This window comes from Lethenteron reissneri, chromosome 19, assembly GCF_015708825.2.
Source record: "Lethenteron reissneri isolate LAM-NWPU_2019-01 chromosome 19, ASM1570882v1, whole genome shotgun sequence".
NCBI lineage: Eukaryota > Metazoa > Chordata > Hyperoartia > Petromyzontiformes > Petromyzontidae > Lethenteron > Lethenteron reissneri.
This window is the reverse complement of record NC_083797.1, coordinates 1,740,620-1,759,706: the sequence shown is the minus strand read 5'-3', so window position 1 is coordinate 1,759,706 and position 19,087 is coordinate 1,740,620. Positions and strand designations below refer to the sequence as shown.

At 53.9% G+C, this 19,087-nt stretch overlaps 1 protein-coding gene across 1 annotated transcript; it reads left to right on the top strand.

The window, feature by feature from the left end:
- Positions 1–689: 689 nt before the first annotated feature.
- LOC133344111 (nuclear receptor-binding protein-like) lies at positions 690–18,754 on the top strand. Its single transcript, XM_061554089.1, has 17 exons — positions 690–931; positions 2,080–2,202; positions 3,480–3,581; positions 3,948–4,037; positions 5,225–5,265; positions 5,923–6,017; positions 6,989–7,072; positions 7,537–7,595; positions 8,418–8,516; positions 9,799–9,931; positions 10,844–10,946; positions 12,082–12,132; positions 13,035–13,164; positions 13,793–13,846; positions 14,839–14,902; positions 15,440–15,495; positions 16,084–18,754. Exons 1-17 carry the CDS (start codon positions 809–811, stop codon positions 16,183–16,185), a joined length of 1,509 nt encoding a protein of 502 aa, XP_061410073.1. The 5' UTR covers positions 690–808; the 3' UTR covers positions 16,186–18,754.
- The last annotated feature ends 333 nt before the right edge of the window (positions 18,755–19,087 follow it).

Genomic DNA, 19,087 nt, shown 5'->3' with positions numbered 1-19,087 from the left:
CCAATGTGATAAAAATGAAACTCTTACTCAAGAAAAACAGAAATGAATAATAAAATAAAACCGATGCCACGCATATAAAGGATTTATAGTGAAAAACTTTGTTTTTACGGGTTAATTTTTTATAAAGCACGATTCTCTGCGGCTGCCGCGGTACGTCACAACACGCGCATGACGTGAGCGCGCTGCTGTCACGCCCTGCGTCGTGACGTCACTGCGTCGCTAACACCCTCTGGGCGGTGACGTCGTGGCATTGTGCGCCTGACGTTGCCGCACCGCCCTACGCGATGACGTCTACATCCGTGCCCCTCGACGTAAGAATCCGCCCTGCGCGCCGACGTCATCGCGTCTCCACAAACGTCCTGCGCGGTGACGTCACGCCGTTGCGTGGTGTCGCGAGCAGCGTCCAATAATTCCGGCTACGCTCGGCCGTGCGCGCCGACGTCATCGCGTAGTCACACCCGCCCTACGTGATGACGTCAACTTCCGTGCCCGAATCCGCCCTGCGCGCTGACGTCATCGCGTCGCCGCAACGCCCGTGCGCGGTGACGTCACGCCGTTGCGTGGACGGCGTCCAATACTCCCGGCTGCGCGCCGACGTCATCGCGTCGCCGCACCCGCCTTGGCGATGACGTCCCCACCCCAAGCGCCTTGACGTGCGGCAGCCCGCCCGTGCGCGCTGACGTCACGCCGGCACGCGCCCGTGCGCGCTGACGTCACGCCGGCACGCGCCCGTGCGCGCTGACGTCACGCCGGCACCAGCCCGCCCCCACGACGCACGGGCGGTCGGTCCAGGCGCAGGAAGGCGACGATGTCGGCGGACACGGAGAAGCAGGAGAAGGCGGCGGCGGAGGAGGAGGACGAGGAGAGCGAGGACGACAGCGAGATCCTCGAGGAGAGTCCGTGCGGCCGTTGGCAGAAGCGGCGCGAGGAGGTGGGCGGTTTGGGGTGGGCTCGGGACCCGGGACAGGCGGGGGGGGGCCGCTCGAGAGACGGGGGTCGCTTGATCAGTGACGCCGCTCGCCGCTGTCTCTCACCACCCCCCCACTCACTCACCCCACTCACTCACCTCACTCACTCACCCCTCTCACTCACCCCTCTCACCTCACTCACTCACCTCTCTCACTCACCTCTCTTACTCACCCCTCTCACCTCTCTCACTCACCTCTCTCACTCACCTCTCTCACCTCTCTCACTCACCCCTCTCACTCACCTCCCACACTCACCTCTCTCTCTCACCTCACTCACCTCTCTCACTCACCTCTCTTACTCCCCCCCCACTCACCTCTATCACTCACCTCACTCACCTCTCTCACCCCTCTCACCCCTCTCACCCCTCTCACTCACCTCACTCACCCTCTCACCCCTCTCACCTCTCTCACTCACCTCACTCACTCACTCACCTCTCTCACTCACCTCTCTACTCACCTCACTCACTCACCCCTCTCACTCACCTCTCTCACCTCACTCACCTCACTCACTCACCTCATTCACCTCACTCACCTCCCTCCCTCACCTCACTCACCTCACTCACTCACCTCACTCACCTCACCCCTCTCACCCCTCTCACCTCTCTCACTCACCTCTCTCACTCACCTCTCTCACTCACCTCATTCACCTCACTCACCTCCCTCCCTCACCTCACTCACTCCACTCACCTCACTCACTCACCCCACTCACTCACCTCCCACACTCACCTCACTCACCTCTCTCACCCCTCTCACTCACCTCTCTCACTCACCTCACTCACCACTCTCACTCCCCTCTCTCACTCACTTCCCTCACTCACCTCACTCACCTCACTCACCTCCCTTCCTCACCTCAATCACTCACCTCCCTCACTCACCTCCCTTCCTCACCTCACTCACCTCTCTCACTCACCTCTCTCACTCACCTCACTCACCTCCCTTCCTCACTCACCTCCCTTCCTCACTCACCTCCCTTCCTCACTCACCTCACCTCTCACTCATCTCTCTCATTCACCTCTCTCATTCACCTCTCTCACTCACCTCACTCACTCACCTCACTCACTCACCTCACTCACCTCTCTTTCTCACCTCTCTCACTCATCTCTCTCACCAGGTGAGCCAGCGCAATGTGCCCGGTATCGACAGCGCCTACCTGGGCATGGACACGGAGGAGGGAGTTGAGGTCGTCTGGAACGAGGTGCAGTTCTCCGAGAGACGCAACTACAAGGCGCAGGAGGTGAGTGAGGGGGTGGTGAGGGGGGTGGTGAGGGGGGTGATGACTCACCCAGCAGACACAGGGCACTGGAATCTCACTCACCCACACACGCCCACTTACCCAGTCACAAGTCACCCACCCAGTCACAACTCACTCTAGTCACAAGCCACTCACTCAAACATCACTCACTTAGACACAGGGCAGACATGCAGGTCTCCATTCCCTACTGCGGCGGGATTCTTCGGGAGTTTAAATCGCCACTCTTGCCACTCTTTTTCTGTCGCGGCCCTGGATAAGAATCGTGGCTGTCAGCCGGACTCAAATAGTCAGCGTTTATCTGTCTGCCTGGGCCGGCGACACGGAATATATTTATTTCACCCGGCACACCACATTCAGTACATTTCGCGCTCAGGCTGTGGGGCTCATAGGCAGCACGTGCCTTCTACTCCAGTTTACCAGCTGGAATATTTTGCTGTTTTTTTCCTGGATTTTCTGTTTGCACATAGTCACTTTAAGATGTTTTTTTTCATGTTTTTTGTCTTTTGTTTGTTGCAGTTGCATCTGATTCAAGAGCCGAATGGCTCACAGGGCTATACCTAATAAATTAAACTGAAATGAAATGAAAAAAAACTGAAACCAGCGACCTGAAACAAATAAATCGGTGATAAAGTAAGCCTGGACTGTTTGTGTCGCCCACGCTGTCGGTCCCTGCTACCCCTGCCTGCCCTCTGGCAGCTGATTTCTGTGGCAAAGCTGTGAAGCCACGGGCCCAGGTTGGAAGGGCCGTCCATAGGTGGGGGTGGGTGCGGAGCCCGGGGCAACTTGCGCCGTATGGGCCCTCCCCCACCCCCCGTGCCTTCAAACTCAACCGGGAGTATTCCATCTGATTTCCGTGACGTCGAAACGCGGGCGCCCCCCAAAGTGCGGGGCCCGGGGCGGTCGCCCCCGATTCGCCGTACCCTAGGGACGGCTCTGCTGGTGGGTGTTGAGGAAGTCCACGAACACGGACGTGATGCGAGTTTGCACAGCAATGGCAAAGGAGCCCCACGTAGCTTTGACAGACTGTTGGGGGCAAGAGGCTATTAGTGAATAGCACTTATGAAGGCCGGCATGGCTGAGTCGACCTGGGGAAGGAGGCCAGGGACCTGTTAAGATGTTCGTCATCGATATTGGTTGCGAGCAAGCACTCGGGTCGCTGGGTTCGTAGCGGAATGCGCTAAACCATGAAAGTACTGATTACCCCTCCGACCCAAACGCACACAAACACACCCCTAACCCTTACTCCATCTCCTCCACAGGAGAAGATCAAGACGGTGTTTAATAACCTCATCCATCTGGAGCACGCCAACATCGTCAAGTTCCACAACTACTGGGCCGACATCAGGGAGAGCAAAGCCCGGGTGCGTATAGCCCACGACTCTGCACCATTGTGAGCAAGTGTTGTGCACAGACCCGGGATCAACTGTACAGCGGAAGCTGGATGTTAAGCAGCCCTCACATGAGCACAGTTCTAATGCAAGCAACACGTCTTCATTCTGACTTCCTGGATCACTTCGTGAAGATGGAAGTCGCTCGACTTACGGGAGGCTTGAGCCGATTTAGCCGCGTGGATGATTGAGAGTGTTTATGGACGACACATTTCCACGTGTAATTGGCCCCAGGTCTGGTGGTTGTCGACGCTTGGCAGGATGCACGGCACACGGAGGTGAGCGGTCACGAGGCTCCTCGCAGCACACTCCCTGACGTGACGGTGTTCTCCCTGACAGGTGATCTTCATCACTGAGTATATGTCCTCGGGCAGCCTCAAGCAGTTCCTCAAGAAGACCAAGAAGAACCACAAGACCATGAACGAGAAGGTGGGCTGTGTGTGTGTGTGAGAGAGAGGTTTGTGTGTGGGTGTGTGAGGGGTGTGTGTGAGGGGTGTGTGAGGTGTGTGTGAGAGAGGGGTGTGTGTGTGAGAGGGGTGTATGTGTGCGAGAGGGGTGTGTGTGAGAGAGGGGTGTGTGTGAGAGGTGTGTGAGAGAGAGGGGTGTGTGTGAGAGGGGTGTGAGAGGGGTGTGTGTGTGTGTGAGAGGGGTGTGTGTGTGAGAGAGGGGTGTGTGTGTGAGAGAGGTGTGTGTGAGAGGGTGTGTGTGTGAGAGGGGTGTGAGAGGGGTGTGTGTGTGTGTGAGAGGGGTGTGTGTGAGAGGGGTGTGAGAGGGGTGTGTGTGTGTGAGAGGAGTGTGTGTGAGAGGGGTGTGAGAGGGGTGTGTGTGTGTGAGAGGTGTGTGTGTGAGAGGGGTGTGAGAGGGGTGTGTGTGTGTGTGAGAGGTGTGTGTGTGAGAGGGGTGTGAGAGGGGTGTGTGTGTGTGAGAGGGGTGGCTGTTGTGAGGTTAGTAGTGTGTGGGAAGCGGGTGGTGAGAGAAGTTAGCAGTGCGGGGTGAGCGTTGTGCAGTTGCGTGAACGATGTCTGGGTGAGTATTGTGTGTGTGTGTTATAAGTGAGCAGTGTGAGAGATACGCAGTGTGAAAAGTGTGTGAGATAAATGGTGAAGGGTGGGTAGCATCTTTAAGAGGTGAGTGGAGTGTGTAGTGGTGATCGGTGTTTGGGAGTGAAGTGTGTGCATACAGTTGGAGAAGTAAGCGGTATATATGTGTGTGTGAGATGGGTGGTTTTATCTGAACCGGTCCTGGGCCTCGCTTAGGTCGACTCAGCCTTAAATTAGTACCTGATGCGGTGTCTAAATATTGCTACACAGGTGATAGAGGCGGCCGGGCGTGGTGCTAGCCAGACCTCCTCCTCGTGCGTCGTGCCGGCCTTCGTAGGTGCTCGCAAACAGCACTTGCCCGAACAATCTGTTAAAGGCGACACGGAGGGTGTTTGTCTTTCGTTTATGTGAGAGTTGAACGCTGTCAGACGCAAGCGGAGTGGGAGAGCACGGCGAGTGCTTTTGCAGCGAGGCTGCCGGGCTGTGTCGCTCTAACCGGGCCACTTGCTTGCGTGCCCTTGCCCCCTTTGTGTGCACGCCACCTCCCCCACCTCCCTCCCCCCCGTGTGTGTTCAGGCCTGGAAGCGCTGGTGCACGCAGATCCTCTCCGCTCTCGGGTAGCGACACGTTTACAAATTTTTGCCGCTTTCATTCACGTTTACCACAAAATGTTTCACTTGCGCTCCTAAACCCGCCACAGAGTGGTGGTCGAGAGTGGCCCAGAGGTCAAAAGTGTTCAGGCGACGCTGCCGAGGTCACGGGTTGTTTTAATTCGAGCAACTGCCCACGATTAAACCGGGTACTCGAGTCTCGTGAGTTGCTGGGCTCAGCGCAGTCACCAATGACGGCAGAGAACAAAAAAAGATCACGTTAAATCAGGTTCAACACTTTGGCCAAATTCCAGTTTCGAGAATAGAAAAAAATATATCAACTTAATTGTTTGCAACAAACTACTCTCGGTTACCAGGCGGTTGGGAATGTGCAGCCCCCCTACTGTATGGCGTAGAGCTCACTTGAAGGGATATCGGAGGTAACTCTGTGATAGCCACTTCCATGGGCCATTCTCTAAGACGAAGGATCTCGTGGGCTCTTGAGAAATCCCAAGTGATTCTGCTTTCGATGACGTGGACACCCGATAGCATGCGCAATCGGGAAGAAACCACGCGGAAAGGACGAATAAAAAATTAAGGACAAAAAAATATGTATTTGCTCCAGAGGTTGATTTAAGCTTGGGTGTCCGAGTGGTGTGTGACTGTACGCACTGGCCCATCCAGGTACTTGCACTCGTTTGTGCCGCCCATCATCCACGCGAACCTCACGTGCGAAACCATCTTCATGCAGCACAACGGGCTGATCAAGATTGGCTCCGGTGAGGCGGGCTGGAGTGGTGGTGGTGGTGTGTGTGGGTTGCTGCTCTCTCTCTAAGTGATTCCTGTTCCGTGTTTTTATAATCCGAGCCTCGTCTGAGAATGCTACCAAATGAAGAGAAGACAGAAGCCGAACTGGCAATTAGAAACACACTTTGGTATTTGGTTGTGTCAGCAAAAAATTGAAAGTACCACGACTATAAGAATCGACTTTTAACTTAACAAGCGCGTATCGTTCCTTTCCTTTCCGCACCTCCGATTAGCACGGTTGGATACGTACGGTGCAAAAGAAGTTTTATATACATACAGTATGGCACCCGAATGTTGGTGTAACTGCAAGGCTGTGAGCTGCGTGGTGCTCAGTAGAAACTGTTAAACTCTAGTTTTGTGGATCTACTGTATTCACCAGGTGAAGCTTGCCGAGCTATTTGCACTTTTTCAGAGGCGACCTGGTCACACACGATAGCTCATTGAAGTGGCTTATATCATCATATGTGAGAATTTATAGAAGCCAAATAATCTTAACGCATGTTTCTAAATGTGGCGGCAAAACCGGAGGACCCGGAGAAAGGCTTTGTGACCACAAGGAGATCATCCGAACTCCAAATATACAGGTGTCAGGGTCAGGATCGAACCTACAGCTTCCTGCGTACCAGGTGTGGGCGATAACATCCTGCCACCAGAAGAGGGCAGTGCACAAAATTCATTGTTGTGCTGTACTCATACGCTCCCACGTGTGGGTTCGCCGCCTTCACCGACCCACATGGTTGTTGGAGAGGCTCTCACCCAGCAGTGGCATGACGAAGCGGCAGCGTATATGTATATATGTTGAATTTCTTTCGCGCCAAACGTAGCCATCCGTGCTAATCGGAGGTGCTTGTGTGTGCACGTGGAGGACACACGCAAGCGTGGAGTGCGGCGGTTAGGCTTAGACGTCTCAACGCGGGCGCTGTGCGGTTTTTGTGCCCCGCAGTCGCCCCCGGCGCCATAAACGACCACGTGAAGACATTCCGCGCCGAGCAGAAGGATCTGCACTTCCTGGCGCCAGAGTACGCAGGTATCTACTCGCTGCTGGCCTCAACACTTCAGACCCTTCGCTCCGCATCTCCCCAGGCCCCCCCCTCACCCCCCATGTGCATTTCTTCAGTGCCCCGCATCCACTAATCGCCCTGTGCACCCTCGCTATCCACTGGACATCTGTGAAAAGCTTAGTAGCTCATCGGATTCCTCGAGTATCAATAAATACAGTAAAACCTTGGATTGTGAGTAACTTGGTCTGCGAGTGTTTTGCAAGACGAGCACATTTTTAAAATAAATCTTAATTTGATAAACGAGCGAAGTCTTGCAATACGAGTAGTACGTGTATACCCTTTGTCTGCCGAGCGTCACGTGATCACAACTGATACACGAGTGCTTTGGATTACAAACACGTTTCCGGAACGAATTATGCTCGCAATCCAAGGTTTTACTGTATTCTGATATCTCACTTCTCGCTGTTGCTTGCCATTGTTGTTGTTGCAGACCTGGCCGGCATGACTATAGCAGTGGATATCTACTCATTTGGCATGTGCGCTTTGGAGGTGAGTTCTACTCGCTTCAGACAATGACAAACGCAAGATCCCCCCCCCCCCTTGTAGCCTTTAACAGACTGATGGCGCAAGTGCTGTTAGCGAGCACCTATGAAGGCCAGCAACGGCACACGAAGGGTTTGGTGGCTAACACCATTGCCGGCCGCCTTAGTCTCCCCAGTGGTGATGTTTACACACCCGCACCAGGTATTCATATTTAAGGCTGAGTCGACCTAGGCGAGGCCCGGGGTCGGTTCAATATTCGCCACTGTCTTTGGTCGTGAGAGGGAATTGAATGCGGGCCGCTGGGTTTTTAGAGCAGTGAGTCAACCACTCCACTTCCGCTCACACACACACACATGTAATGGACCTGTGCGTCTACGCTCGTATTTTACAGCATTTCCTCAATCCCGGGATAATTCTATTTTTGAGTTTCTTATTAACGTGTCTTTTATCACAGCACAGAATATTATGATTTGTTTAAAAATACCTTCAAAAAGTAAAAATGTTCAGCTTGGTCGCGAGATGTGGTGGGAGCAGTAGTGTACCGATGAGAGGTTACTGTACAGTGCGGGCCTCAACTGGGGCAGCACTTGCGTGTGACTTTTCAGCGCGGCGTGAATACGCAGCTAACGATAGGGCGACATTGCTTTGCACACGGTTGAATTTTTAAAAATATATATGTTTCAAGGGTTCTTCCTGCGTCATTTTCACGACACCCCGTGAGTTTGATAGAACTGTGCGCGCGTGTCTGCGTGTGCATGCGTTTCCCTCCGAGTGCGTGCGTCTAACGCTCGCGTGCGTGCGTCTAACGCTCGCGTGCGTGCGCTCCAGATGGCCGTGCTGGAGATCCAGCCCAACGGTGATTCCACGGTGGTCTCGCAGGAGGCCGTGCAGGCCGCCATCGGCTCCCTGGAGGACCCCCTGCAGAGGGTACCATCGCGCACCTCGCTCACGGCCACGCTCGTCAGCCGTGCGTGGCCGCCACAAGGATAGGGCAGTGCGAGAGGGCCCGTTGCCCTTCAGTCTGACAGACCTGCGGGGAGGGTTGGAAGCACAGAGCGTTTATCTCTCTACCAAAACTCAATGGGGGGTGGCAAATAGGGTTGGCGGACAGGGGCGGAGGAGCCGTTTGACTTCGTTTGAGCATTAACAGGTTCAAGAAAATAACGCGTGCACGTGGTGGGATTATATAACGCTTCCCAACACGCAGTCCATCCTTTTGTAATATTTAATTGGCAGTCCGAAAGCCAACGGGCGGCTCTCGGTGCAAAATGAGTTTGCATGTTTTCAAATATTGCCTTTTAGCTCTGGTTTGTGTCTTCAGGGTTTGGGCCACCCTTCCCTTTGATTAACAACGAAAAAAACTCAACACGTTTATGGATAATGCAGTGGCCATAAAAGAAAACAATAAATAGGTCAAGTTTTGGGCAATGTTTCTTCTGCATAGCACATTAATTATCAGTTTGGCCGTTTTTTTTATACGTTAATGAGTCCCAAATAGCAACACACCCGTTAATTATGTATATGAACATTATTTTTAATCAGCTTAAACAAAAGCTCATTGTAAATTGACCCCGGTAATCAAACCCCATGTCCTTCACGCGTGTTGCGAAGCCGTCTGGTTCCCTACCCCCTCGGCTACAGCATCTCCCTGCAGAAGATGTTTTTACTTTTTTCCCCCCAACTCCCAACATCGAAAAATGTGCAGCGTCACCTCGCACCTGACCCCTCCCACCTCCCTGCCATGAGTGAATGATTCCCCACACCAAACCAGTGTAAAACATTTGCACTACCCATAACTCCCAATCTCTCGTCCTCGGCCATCGCCAGAGATTCATTTCAGCCAGGTCCCGCTTGATCAGGCGGCCTAGAACAGATTCCCGCACCCAGGTGATGAGCGTGCGTACACGTGTGGGTGCGTCTGTGGGGAGCGGTAGGCGCAGCGGTGTGCGCGTACTGCGCTACGAACCCGGTAACCCGCGTTCAATTCCCGCTCACGGCCAACACCGGTGACGAATATCTGAACCGGTCTTGGGCCTCCCCGAGATCGACTCAGTCTCAAATGAAGTACCTGCTGCGATGTGTAAACATCACCACTCGGGCCGGTCTGCGTGGGTGCTACTCGCTTACAGCACTCTCCCCAAAATCCCGTTAAGGCTATACGGGCGATCTTTATCTTTATGTGGGCGATTGCCCCCTGCGCGTTGGCCAGGAGTTCATCCAGCGGTGCCTGTGCCCGGAGGCGGCGGGGCGGCCCACGGCGCGGGAGCTGCTCTTCCACCCGGCGCTCTTCGAGGTGCCGTCCCTCAAGCTGCTCGCCGCGCACCGCTTCCTGGGACACGCGCGTAAGCACCCGCATGTGTGTGTGTGTGCTGTGTGTGTGTGTTGGTCGTGTGTGTGCTGTGCGTGTGTGTGCTAGTGGTGTCCACGGGGAACAGTAGCGCAACGGATAGCGCACTGCGCTACCAACCTGGCCACCCGAGTTTCGTTCTTGCTCGTGACCACTGACTGTGTGTGTGCGGCCTTACAAGGAAGAGTATGTAATCGGCGACTGATTCAAGCAGCAGCCCTCCTTTATAGCACACACCTCGAGAGGTGAGAGAGACGGAGTGGATGATAAGAGTTGAATGCTGTACTGGATACCATGGGGCCTGAGGAGAATAGTATCTTTTTAATGTTTTCTGATAACCAGTTTTTTTATTGCGATTTGAATAGTTGCCTAATAGTAGCTACTGAGTAACAGACAAGCCGTTCAACCCACTAGCTATCATTACTCAAAAGCTACATTTACTGCTATTACTCAATACTCAACTAGCTACTATTGCTATTGAAAATGTATATCGTTTCGTGAAACACGATGTCATGGCAACCATAGTTAATATATAATAACGATTGTTTTAAATCGAGCTGCCTTCCTTCACGCCGAGCTGTCTCCGAGCACTTTGCACGCAACAAACGACCTGCATCACATCTCGTACTTCTTTGAAAGGGGCACCGCCAGTTGCAGCTGTCCCTGTGCGGCACAAGGTCACGTGGCACGTGGCCTGCCAGCGGGCATGAGTCTGCTAGGCAGTAATAACCAGGACGGCTTGTCGGATTTGAACCGTGAAAGTCTGCGGACAAGTGGCCAACGAGCCACCGCTGGGCGGCATCACCGCCCCAATTGTCGCGACGTTGCTTGCTTTTCGTGTCACAATTGTGAAAAAAGTTATCTGGCGGCGACCGTCATTGCAGGGGAAAGTTGTGTTTGCGTGCAGACACCCTGGCGGAGAACGCCGTGGAGGAGATGACCAAGAGGATTGATGTCAACGGAGTCATCGCCGAGATCTCCCACCTGGGGAGGGAGGGCGTGCAGTGGAGGTACCCGCACCACGCAGCACGAGCACTCGGCGCAGGCTACGCACAGCCGTACACGGCAAACTCGGTCGGACGCACACGACAAGCGAATTGCAGCTCGACGTGGATTGATGTAGCCGCGTCTGAATGCGACTGCAGTTCAGCACGCCGTACGGACACGGTGGGCACGTTTCATTCGTGGAGCGGGAGAGAGGCAGTCTAAATCGTAGGTAGAAGAAACAAAAGGAAGGTGTTGGAGTCATAGACAGCACGGGTGGCTGGGGGAAGGGAGTTCCAGATTCTGGGGACAGCAGAAGAGAATAAACGACTTACAACTTAGCGAAGGTTCTCTGGAGACATTGGCGGAAAACTTTAGTTGCCGGAGTGGAGAGCGCATGGAGGGCAGTGGAGTGAGTTGAGAGGTAGGAGAGAGTGTGGAGGGAGGGGAGTAGAGTGAGTTGAGAGATAGGAGAGTGTGTAGAGGGAGGGGAGTGGAGTGGAGTGAGTTGAGAGGTAGGAGAGTGTGTGGAGGGAGTGGAGTGGAGTGAGTTGAGAGGTAGGAGAGTGTGTGGAGGGAGGGGAGTAGAGTGAGTTGAGAGGTAGGAGAGTGTGTGGAGGGAGGGGAGTAGAGTGAGTTGAGAGGTAGGAGAGTGTGTGGAGGGAGGGGAGTGGAGTGAGTTGAGAGGTAGGAGAGTGTGTGGAGGGAGGGGAGTAGTGTGAGTTGAGAGGTAGGAGAGTGTGTGGAGGGAGGGGAGTAGTGTGAGTTGAGAGGTAGGAGAGTGTGTGGAGGGAGGGGAGTGGAGTGAGTTGAGAGGTAGGAGAGAGTGTGGAGGGAGGGGAGTGGAGTGAGATGAGAGGTGTGAGGTAGGCAAAGTGCCTGGTGGGGAATAGTGAGGTGAGAGGTAGGAGAGTGGGTGAAGAGGAGTAGATTGAGATTGGAGGGTGGCCAATAAAAACAAAAAATCAGCAAATAACGGCAGAGGTGGCTGAGAATTTGAAGAGCACTGCATATAAACTATTTTTGGTTCCCCAAGAAGGTGTGCGCTCTCCGTGTGTGTGTGTGTGTGGTGCCTGCATGTGGTTTTATCAGGCCTAAAGAGGAGGCTCGCGATGTGTGATCAAGCAGAACCTCTTTCACTTCCTTCGTTTTCCTTCCCAGGTTTTCTCAGCTTTCGTCCCTGGAACTCGACAAGTTTCTCGAAGACGTCAAGTACGTGTCTCGCCGATTCGTGTGTAGACGCGAGCGCTTGGAGTGCGTGTCTCCTGTACAGTCAACTCGTGATTAAATGTGGCAATGAGGCGAAGGGATGGTCTGGATAAAATTACAAAATGCCAAAATCTATCTTCTCCTAAGTGAATATATTCCAGATGTAATACAATAATAACTACACTTGCAATATAGATCAAATTAAGAACTATGTTAAAAGCCAATTATAAAATTACAGTGTTGGTACAATGGGATCGAACTGCAGGAAAAGACATGAATAAAAATAGCTTTTTTAAATTGTATTTAAAAGCGCTGACAGAGTCACAATTCCTGACGTGGGGGGAGATATCGTTCCATGGCGTTCCAGTCCGCTGCCAAAACTAATTGGTGGGAATAGCAAGACAAGGCTGGCATTTTCTGCATCTGCAGCACCCACGAGCACATTTAATCGCACCAATTATATATCTGGTGCTGCTGGTTTGGCAGTGATGCACAAGCACAATTAACATAGAACTCAACACATTCGTTAATATCAATACTGTAGCCTTTTATGGTAAAATATGTAATGGGCAACGTTTCGAGAAATGGTTCTTCATCGCACACGTTTACACCGTGTGCGTGGCGAGCGGTGGTGTAGCGATTAGCGTGCCGCACTACGAACCTGGCGACCCGAGTTCGATTCCCACTCACGGCCAACACCACTGACGATTATCTGAAACCATCCTGGGCCTCCCCTAGGTTGACTCGGCCTCAAATGAGTACCTGGTGCGATGTGTAAACATCGCCACTGGGAGAGACAAAGGCTGCCGGGCGTGGTGTTGGCCATAGGTGCTTGCTAACAGCACTTGCCCAACAGTCTATTAAGGCTACACGGGGGATCTTTGTCTTTGTGCGCGCGCGAGCAGGAATGGGATCTACCCGCTGACGGCGTTCGGGCTGCCGCAGCCGCACCACTCGGCACGCGCCCAGTCGCCCGCAGCCCCCGAGTCCGAGCGCAGCCCCACGCCCGAGCCCATTGAGCAGGAGACGCGCAGGGTAGGGGCCTGCACCATACAACACACAACACACACTAACACACACACTCACAATTAACACACAACACATTCAACACACAACACATACTCAACACGTAACACACACACACAACACATACTCAACACGTAACACACACACACGTAACACACACACACGTAACACACACACGTAACATACACACGTAACACACACTCAACACACACACACTCAACACACGTGCTCCTCACACACTCAACACACACACACACGTAACATACACACACTCAACACACACACACTCAAACACACACACTTAACACACACACTCAACACACACACTTAACACACACACTCAACACACACACACGTAACACATACACACGTAACACGCATTCAACACACACAAAACACACACAAAACACACACACACTCAACACACACACACAATACACACACTCAATACACACTCAACACACACGGCCTGCAGCAGCAGCATTCTGAGGGCGGTGGCGTAGCTATCGAGTGTGCAGGCCATTCAACCGCACCGGTGGCCAAGGCAGGGGATCTGGCATCCGGGGTCCGTGGCCTGGCCGCAGCAGGGCCTGCGTGTGGTCGCTGCACGCGAGCTGATGATCTGTCGCTTCTGCAGGTGGTCCACGTGCAGTGCAACGTGGAGGTGTGCGAGGACGGGAGCCGACGACATGTGAGTGCGCGGGGTCCAATCCCCCCAAACCACGACGATAAATGGCCCGAGCTTGAAAGCTAAGCAGAATTTCTTGAGCCTGGCTAACCACTTGTTAGGGGAGACTGCGTGAGAATACCAGGTGTTGTAGGTTTGAGCTGCAAGGTGGCAGCCGAGATACGGCAGCATGCCATGGTTTGAATCTGAGTGAGCGGAAGCTGTTGATGTCATCTCCGAGTGCGGTGGGCATGCGCTCTCTCCGGGCGTGCGGCCGGTTCCCCCCCACATTGCCAAACCCATTTACTGCAAGTGGCCGAATATTCCCAGTGTAGCAAGGACCCTCCTGAAATCGCATCTTACGACTCGGCGTGGTTTTCCAGGATAGATAACGACCTATTATGCTGCGGGGTTGAGGGGGGGACCGTTGTGCAGTGGTTAGCACACTGTGCTATAAACCCAGCACACCCGAGTTGGATTACAGGCCATGGCTACCACCAGGGGTGAGTCGTATCTCAACCAGACCTGAGTATCCCCCCCCCCCCACAACTGCCCCCCACCCCCCCTTTACCAACCTGTACTAACCAGCATGGCGAAGTATGGCCAAACGAACCCTTAATCTTCGACACTGCATGCCTTCAATCCTGCGATTGATTTCGCAAAGAACCGTTGAATTGTTAATGTTGCACATCCACCCGGCAGACTGTGCCAGTGTGCTCGCTAACACTGCCAGCTTTGTCTACCTCCCCCTGAAGGGGCAGTAGTAATAATAATGATGTTTACCTACAGTGTGCGTCTTGAAGGTCGTTCACCCGCTCGGACCAGGTGTGATAAATAATGGGGGAGGATCATGCCTCGTGCCGTGCGGGGCAGCGCGTGACCCGTGCCCGCCTCGTAGTCCGCCAACCACGGTGACGATGGCAGCAGTGGTGGTGCCGAGCCGGTGACCAGGGCGCCGTGGACGCGCGGAAATCAGTTCGTTACCTAAAAGTGCTCGTCCTGCCCTCCCCCCACAGCTCTTGCTCTTCCTGAAGCTGGATGACAAGCTCAACCGGCAGCTCAGCTGTGAGATCCAGCCAGGTGCGTGCGTATGTGCTTGTGCGGTGCTTGTGCCGTGCTTGCGCCGTGCTTTCGCGTGCACGTGTGTGTGCGTGCACGGGCAGGCAGATGCTCTTTCACGACTTAAGTTGCAAAGTAACTACTGCTGCTGCAGCTTCCGTAACACTGTCGCACTGTATGTGTGCTCGCGTGTGTGTGTTTGCGAATGTGTGTGTGTCGTAGTGGTTAATGTGTGTGTGGTTTAGTGGTTAGCATGTGTGTGTGTGTGTTTGTGGAGAGTGATGGTGGTGTGGTTGGCACGCTGCACTTTGGACCCGACCACAGCTAGCATGAGTGACATCTGAACCAGCCCTGGGCTTCCTCTCAGTCAAATTTAGCATCAAATGATTACCTGGTGCGGTGTGTAAATATCAGCACTGGGGAGACATAGGTGGACAGTCATGGTGTTGACCACACCTCCCTCTCGTGCACCGTGCCGGCCTTCATTGATTCTTGCTACAGCAAATGCTCCAACAATGTGTGAAAGGCTACATGTTGGATCTTTGTGTGTGCTCACAGGAGACAGCTCACAAATGCTGGTGGCTGAACTGGTGCAGTTTGGCCTCATCAGTGAGGTGAGCTGGTGCTTGAGTGAGTTTCGAGTCTGTCTTTGTTATGGGGAGCAGTCGTGCAGCGGTTAACGCACGCCGCTACGAATCCGGCGACCCGAGTTCGATAATGGCCAACACCTGTGCCAATTATCTGAATCGGTACTGGGCCTTCCCTAGGTCGTCTCAGCCTCAAATGAGTACCGGGTGAGGTATATTAACTTTGCAACCAGGGGAACAAAGGTGGCCGGGAGTGGTGCTGGCCGACCACCCCCTCGTGTGTCCTGCCGGCCTTCATAGGCGCTCGCTAACAGCACTTGCCCAAAGTCTGTTAAAGGCTATACGGGGGATCTTTGTAATTGTTTGCTAACGTCAGTTGACACCGAGGGAACCCTTGCAAACGAGACCTTCCATCTCGAAGGATTATCCAGGTAGAACACTGCAATCAATAGCACAAGTAAATAAACGCTGCAGTCCGTTGTGTTATAGAAATGTTGTTTAAAGGCTACGCGATGGTGGTGGGGGGGGGGGGTCTTTGTCTTCATGTGCCACGGCTCTCTGTACCGAGTCGTCTGCCCGGCCACCACCGCCGCCGTGGCGCCGCTGTCATTGCAGAGCGACTGCGGCATGATGGTCGGGCACGTTGACGACGCGCTCGGGACCCACCCTCCGTGCGGCCTGCTCAACGGCTGTGCCCACTCGCTGGCGTCCTCGTAGCCACCGCTGGCGCCGAGCCGCTAAGATCACCGCCGCCGCAGGCGCAGCACCGGCTTGCGGCGACGAAGAGAGCCCCTCCGCCGCTCGCCGTCTACCGCTCGCCATCACCACTCGCCACCCTCGCCCTCTCTGGCCCCCGACCCCACCAGCGCCTTCGTATTATGCACCTTGTCTAGCAGAACCCATTGAGAGCAGCTGTCATTCATGAAGGAGGTGGCCAGAGTGTATATCCCAGACTCTGTCGTTAACCCTGGCATCCTAAACCCGCTCGACCGCACGTCCCCCCCTCCCATCCACACTGCTGGTCACAGAGCAATGTCGAGGCTGCCCGTGACCAAGCAAGAGAAGGGGAAGGGTGGGGGGTTCAGTTCTGCCGCGGTGGTAGCCGCGCCGATTGCCTGCCAGCAGGCACCACCCGTTATTTATGTGGCTCGTGTACGCGCCATGCTTGTCCGTCAAGAGCACGCGGCTGTGGCCCTCCCGACTGTGGGGGGGAACGGGAGTTTGGGAGGCGCCCCGTGGCCCGGGCGCATCGCACGCGCTCGGGACCACCGGCGCCGGCCCTCCCTGTCCTGATTCAGGACGACACTTTGTTGTGTTGCTTCGGAGGAGAGCGAGAGAGAGAGAGACGCGCCAACGCCTTGCGTTTGCGGAACCTCGGTGGCGGTTTTGTTGAGGTTCCCACCTCATTCCCGTGCCCCCGGGGTCGATGGTTTCCGGTTGTTTTGATTCAGATCCACCCGGTTTTTAGATTCATGACGTTGCGTGCGCAGGGTGGTCGACGAATGTGTAAGTAAAACGGAAAAAGGTGAAGTTGCAGCCCTGCAATTACTTTGCTCGTGCCTGTGCTGGCGGAAAGGCCTCCGCTAAAGGGAGCTCCAAACACGTAGGTACTTTATTGATCGAATTAAAAACGATTATTATGCTCATGCGACGTGCGTCGAAGAGTGTATGCGAAAATCGGTCATCGTATAAAAATGATATGCAATTGTTTCCTTTAGGCCAATGAAGGAATAATTCTGACCAAACACATCGTATCATATGAGACAGTATGAACCAGACCAAACTCATTCTGGGTTTGAATCGTGGTTCAATCGGGATAGATTGTAGAATGCCGAGTGAAGCTGGCGCTGTAGTGCAAAATACTGCTGCTCAGAAAGATAGTCCATAACCCAACCCCGAACCACAACCACATACGTAACCACAACCATTCCAACCTCATCGACTTCCACAAGCGTATTACTCACCACACCCCCTATCCCTCGCGCCGAACCATTCACGAAATCCCAACCCACTCCCCTATCTCTTAACCCCAACCGTAGCCTCAATGCTATCACTAACCACAACCCCTATCCCATTACCCTAACTCTCTGTAACCCTATGCCTATTCCCAATTCTAACCCCAAACCCTTCGATTCCAAACCACCCAAGTCTATCCTATCCCCCATTTCTAATGCCTAACCCCAACACCTTAACTTCCCTGTCTCAAACTCTAAAACGCCCTTGAACCAAAACCCGTCCCTAACCTGAACTCTTAACTCTAACCCGGTCCCTTCACCCCAAGCCTATCCTATTTCCCCGTTCTCCTAACCCCCTGATCCTAAAACCTGACCCCCTCTTCCTAACCTCAACCCTCTCCTGATCCCCAGAAGGCCAGCTCTTCCTGCCGCCCTTCTCATCCGTGCGCGCTTTGCTTTCATCAACCTCGCCCGTTCCTGTGCCCCCCACCCACCACACCCCCCACACCCCCCACACCCCCCCACCCACCACACCCACCCACCACACACACCCCACACACCCCACCCACGCCACCCACCCAGTAACCCCCCCCTGTCCCACCCACCCCCCCACTCAGTAACCCCACCCACCCAGTAACCCACCCCACCCAGTAACCCCCACCCACCCGGTAACCCCCCCGCCCCACCCACCCCACCCTATTCAGTAACCCACCGCACCCACTAACCGTCCCCCGCCCCACCCACCCATTAACCCCGCCCCACCCAGTAACCCCCCCCCGCCCCACCCACCCAAGAGGTTTTTTTTGGGTTAGATCCCGTAAATGTTCATGTTAACCCACCACCACCACCACCCGACACGGCCAATTAGCAAGGTTTGTCACGTAAACAGAAGGTGCCAATTAGTTGCTACTTGAGCACACCGCTTGTGTGTTGGAGAGTAAATTGCAAACGTGTGTTTACTCTCCAACACACGAGCGGTGTGGTGAAGCAGTAACCAACTGGCACCTTCTGTTTACATGTCAAACCTTACTAATTGGTCCGTGTCGGGTCGTGGTGATTGTGGGTTCACGAGACATTTATATTTACGCGATCTCACCCAAGAAAAAGGTTTTCATGGTTAATATTGGCCGCGACCGCCTACTACGCGTGTGTGTGTCTGTGTGTGTGTGTGTGTCGCTACAGCCCCCCCCCCCGCCGTGACGGGAGTGGGGGGGCAGCTTCCCTCTCCTGCCCCCACCCCTACGAGTTTGCAGTGTTATTGTCCGCGCCGCGGGAACGAGGAATTGTCCTTACATCGCGCTTTGAAATAAATAAACAAACAGTCGCCACGATGTTGGCCGTGCCTCGCGGCGTCCGCGACTGATTTATTTCTTCCAGCGGTGGCGGCGGTGTCGCCAAACTCGGTGATTTCAACAAAACTAAACACTAAAAGCAGTGCTAGGGATATGAGTGTCGAATCTAGATTTCAAAAATGTGTACAATGCCAAAATTAAATACCAATTCTCTCCCCATGCGCTATTTCCTATTCCACAATTAACAAAGAACAATCTCAATACCGCAGCTCTCAGTCTTGGTACCAATGCCGGATTAAGCTAGTGCGGGGCCTGTAGCATTTGTAATTATACAGGGGCCCTAAATTTAAAACAAAACAAATATTAAAACAC

What these genes read in the sequence shown, in the direction of transcription:
- LOC133344111 (XM_061554089.1), top strand. Translation starts at nt 809, where the DNA reads ATGTCGGCGGACACGGAGAAGCAGGAGAAGGCGGCGGCGGAGGAGGAG. An exon ending in GGCAGAAGCGGCGCGAGGAG is followed by an intron (nt 932 to 2,079) that starts GTGGGCGGTTTG and finishes CTCTCTCACCAG; the next exon opens with GTGAGCCAGCGCAATGTGCC. An exon ending in AAGTTTCTCGAAGACGTCAA is followed by an intron (nt 12,133 to 13,034) that starts GTACGTGTCTCG and finishes GCGCGCGAGCAG; the next exon opens with GAATGGGATCTACCCGCTGA.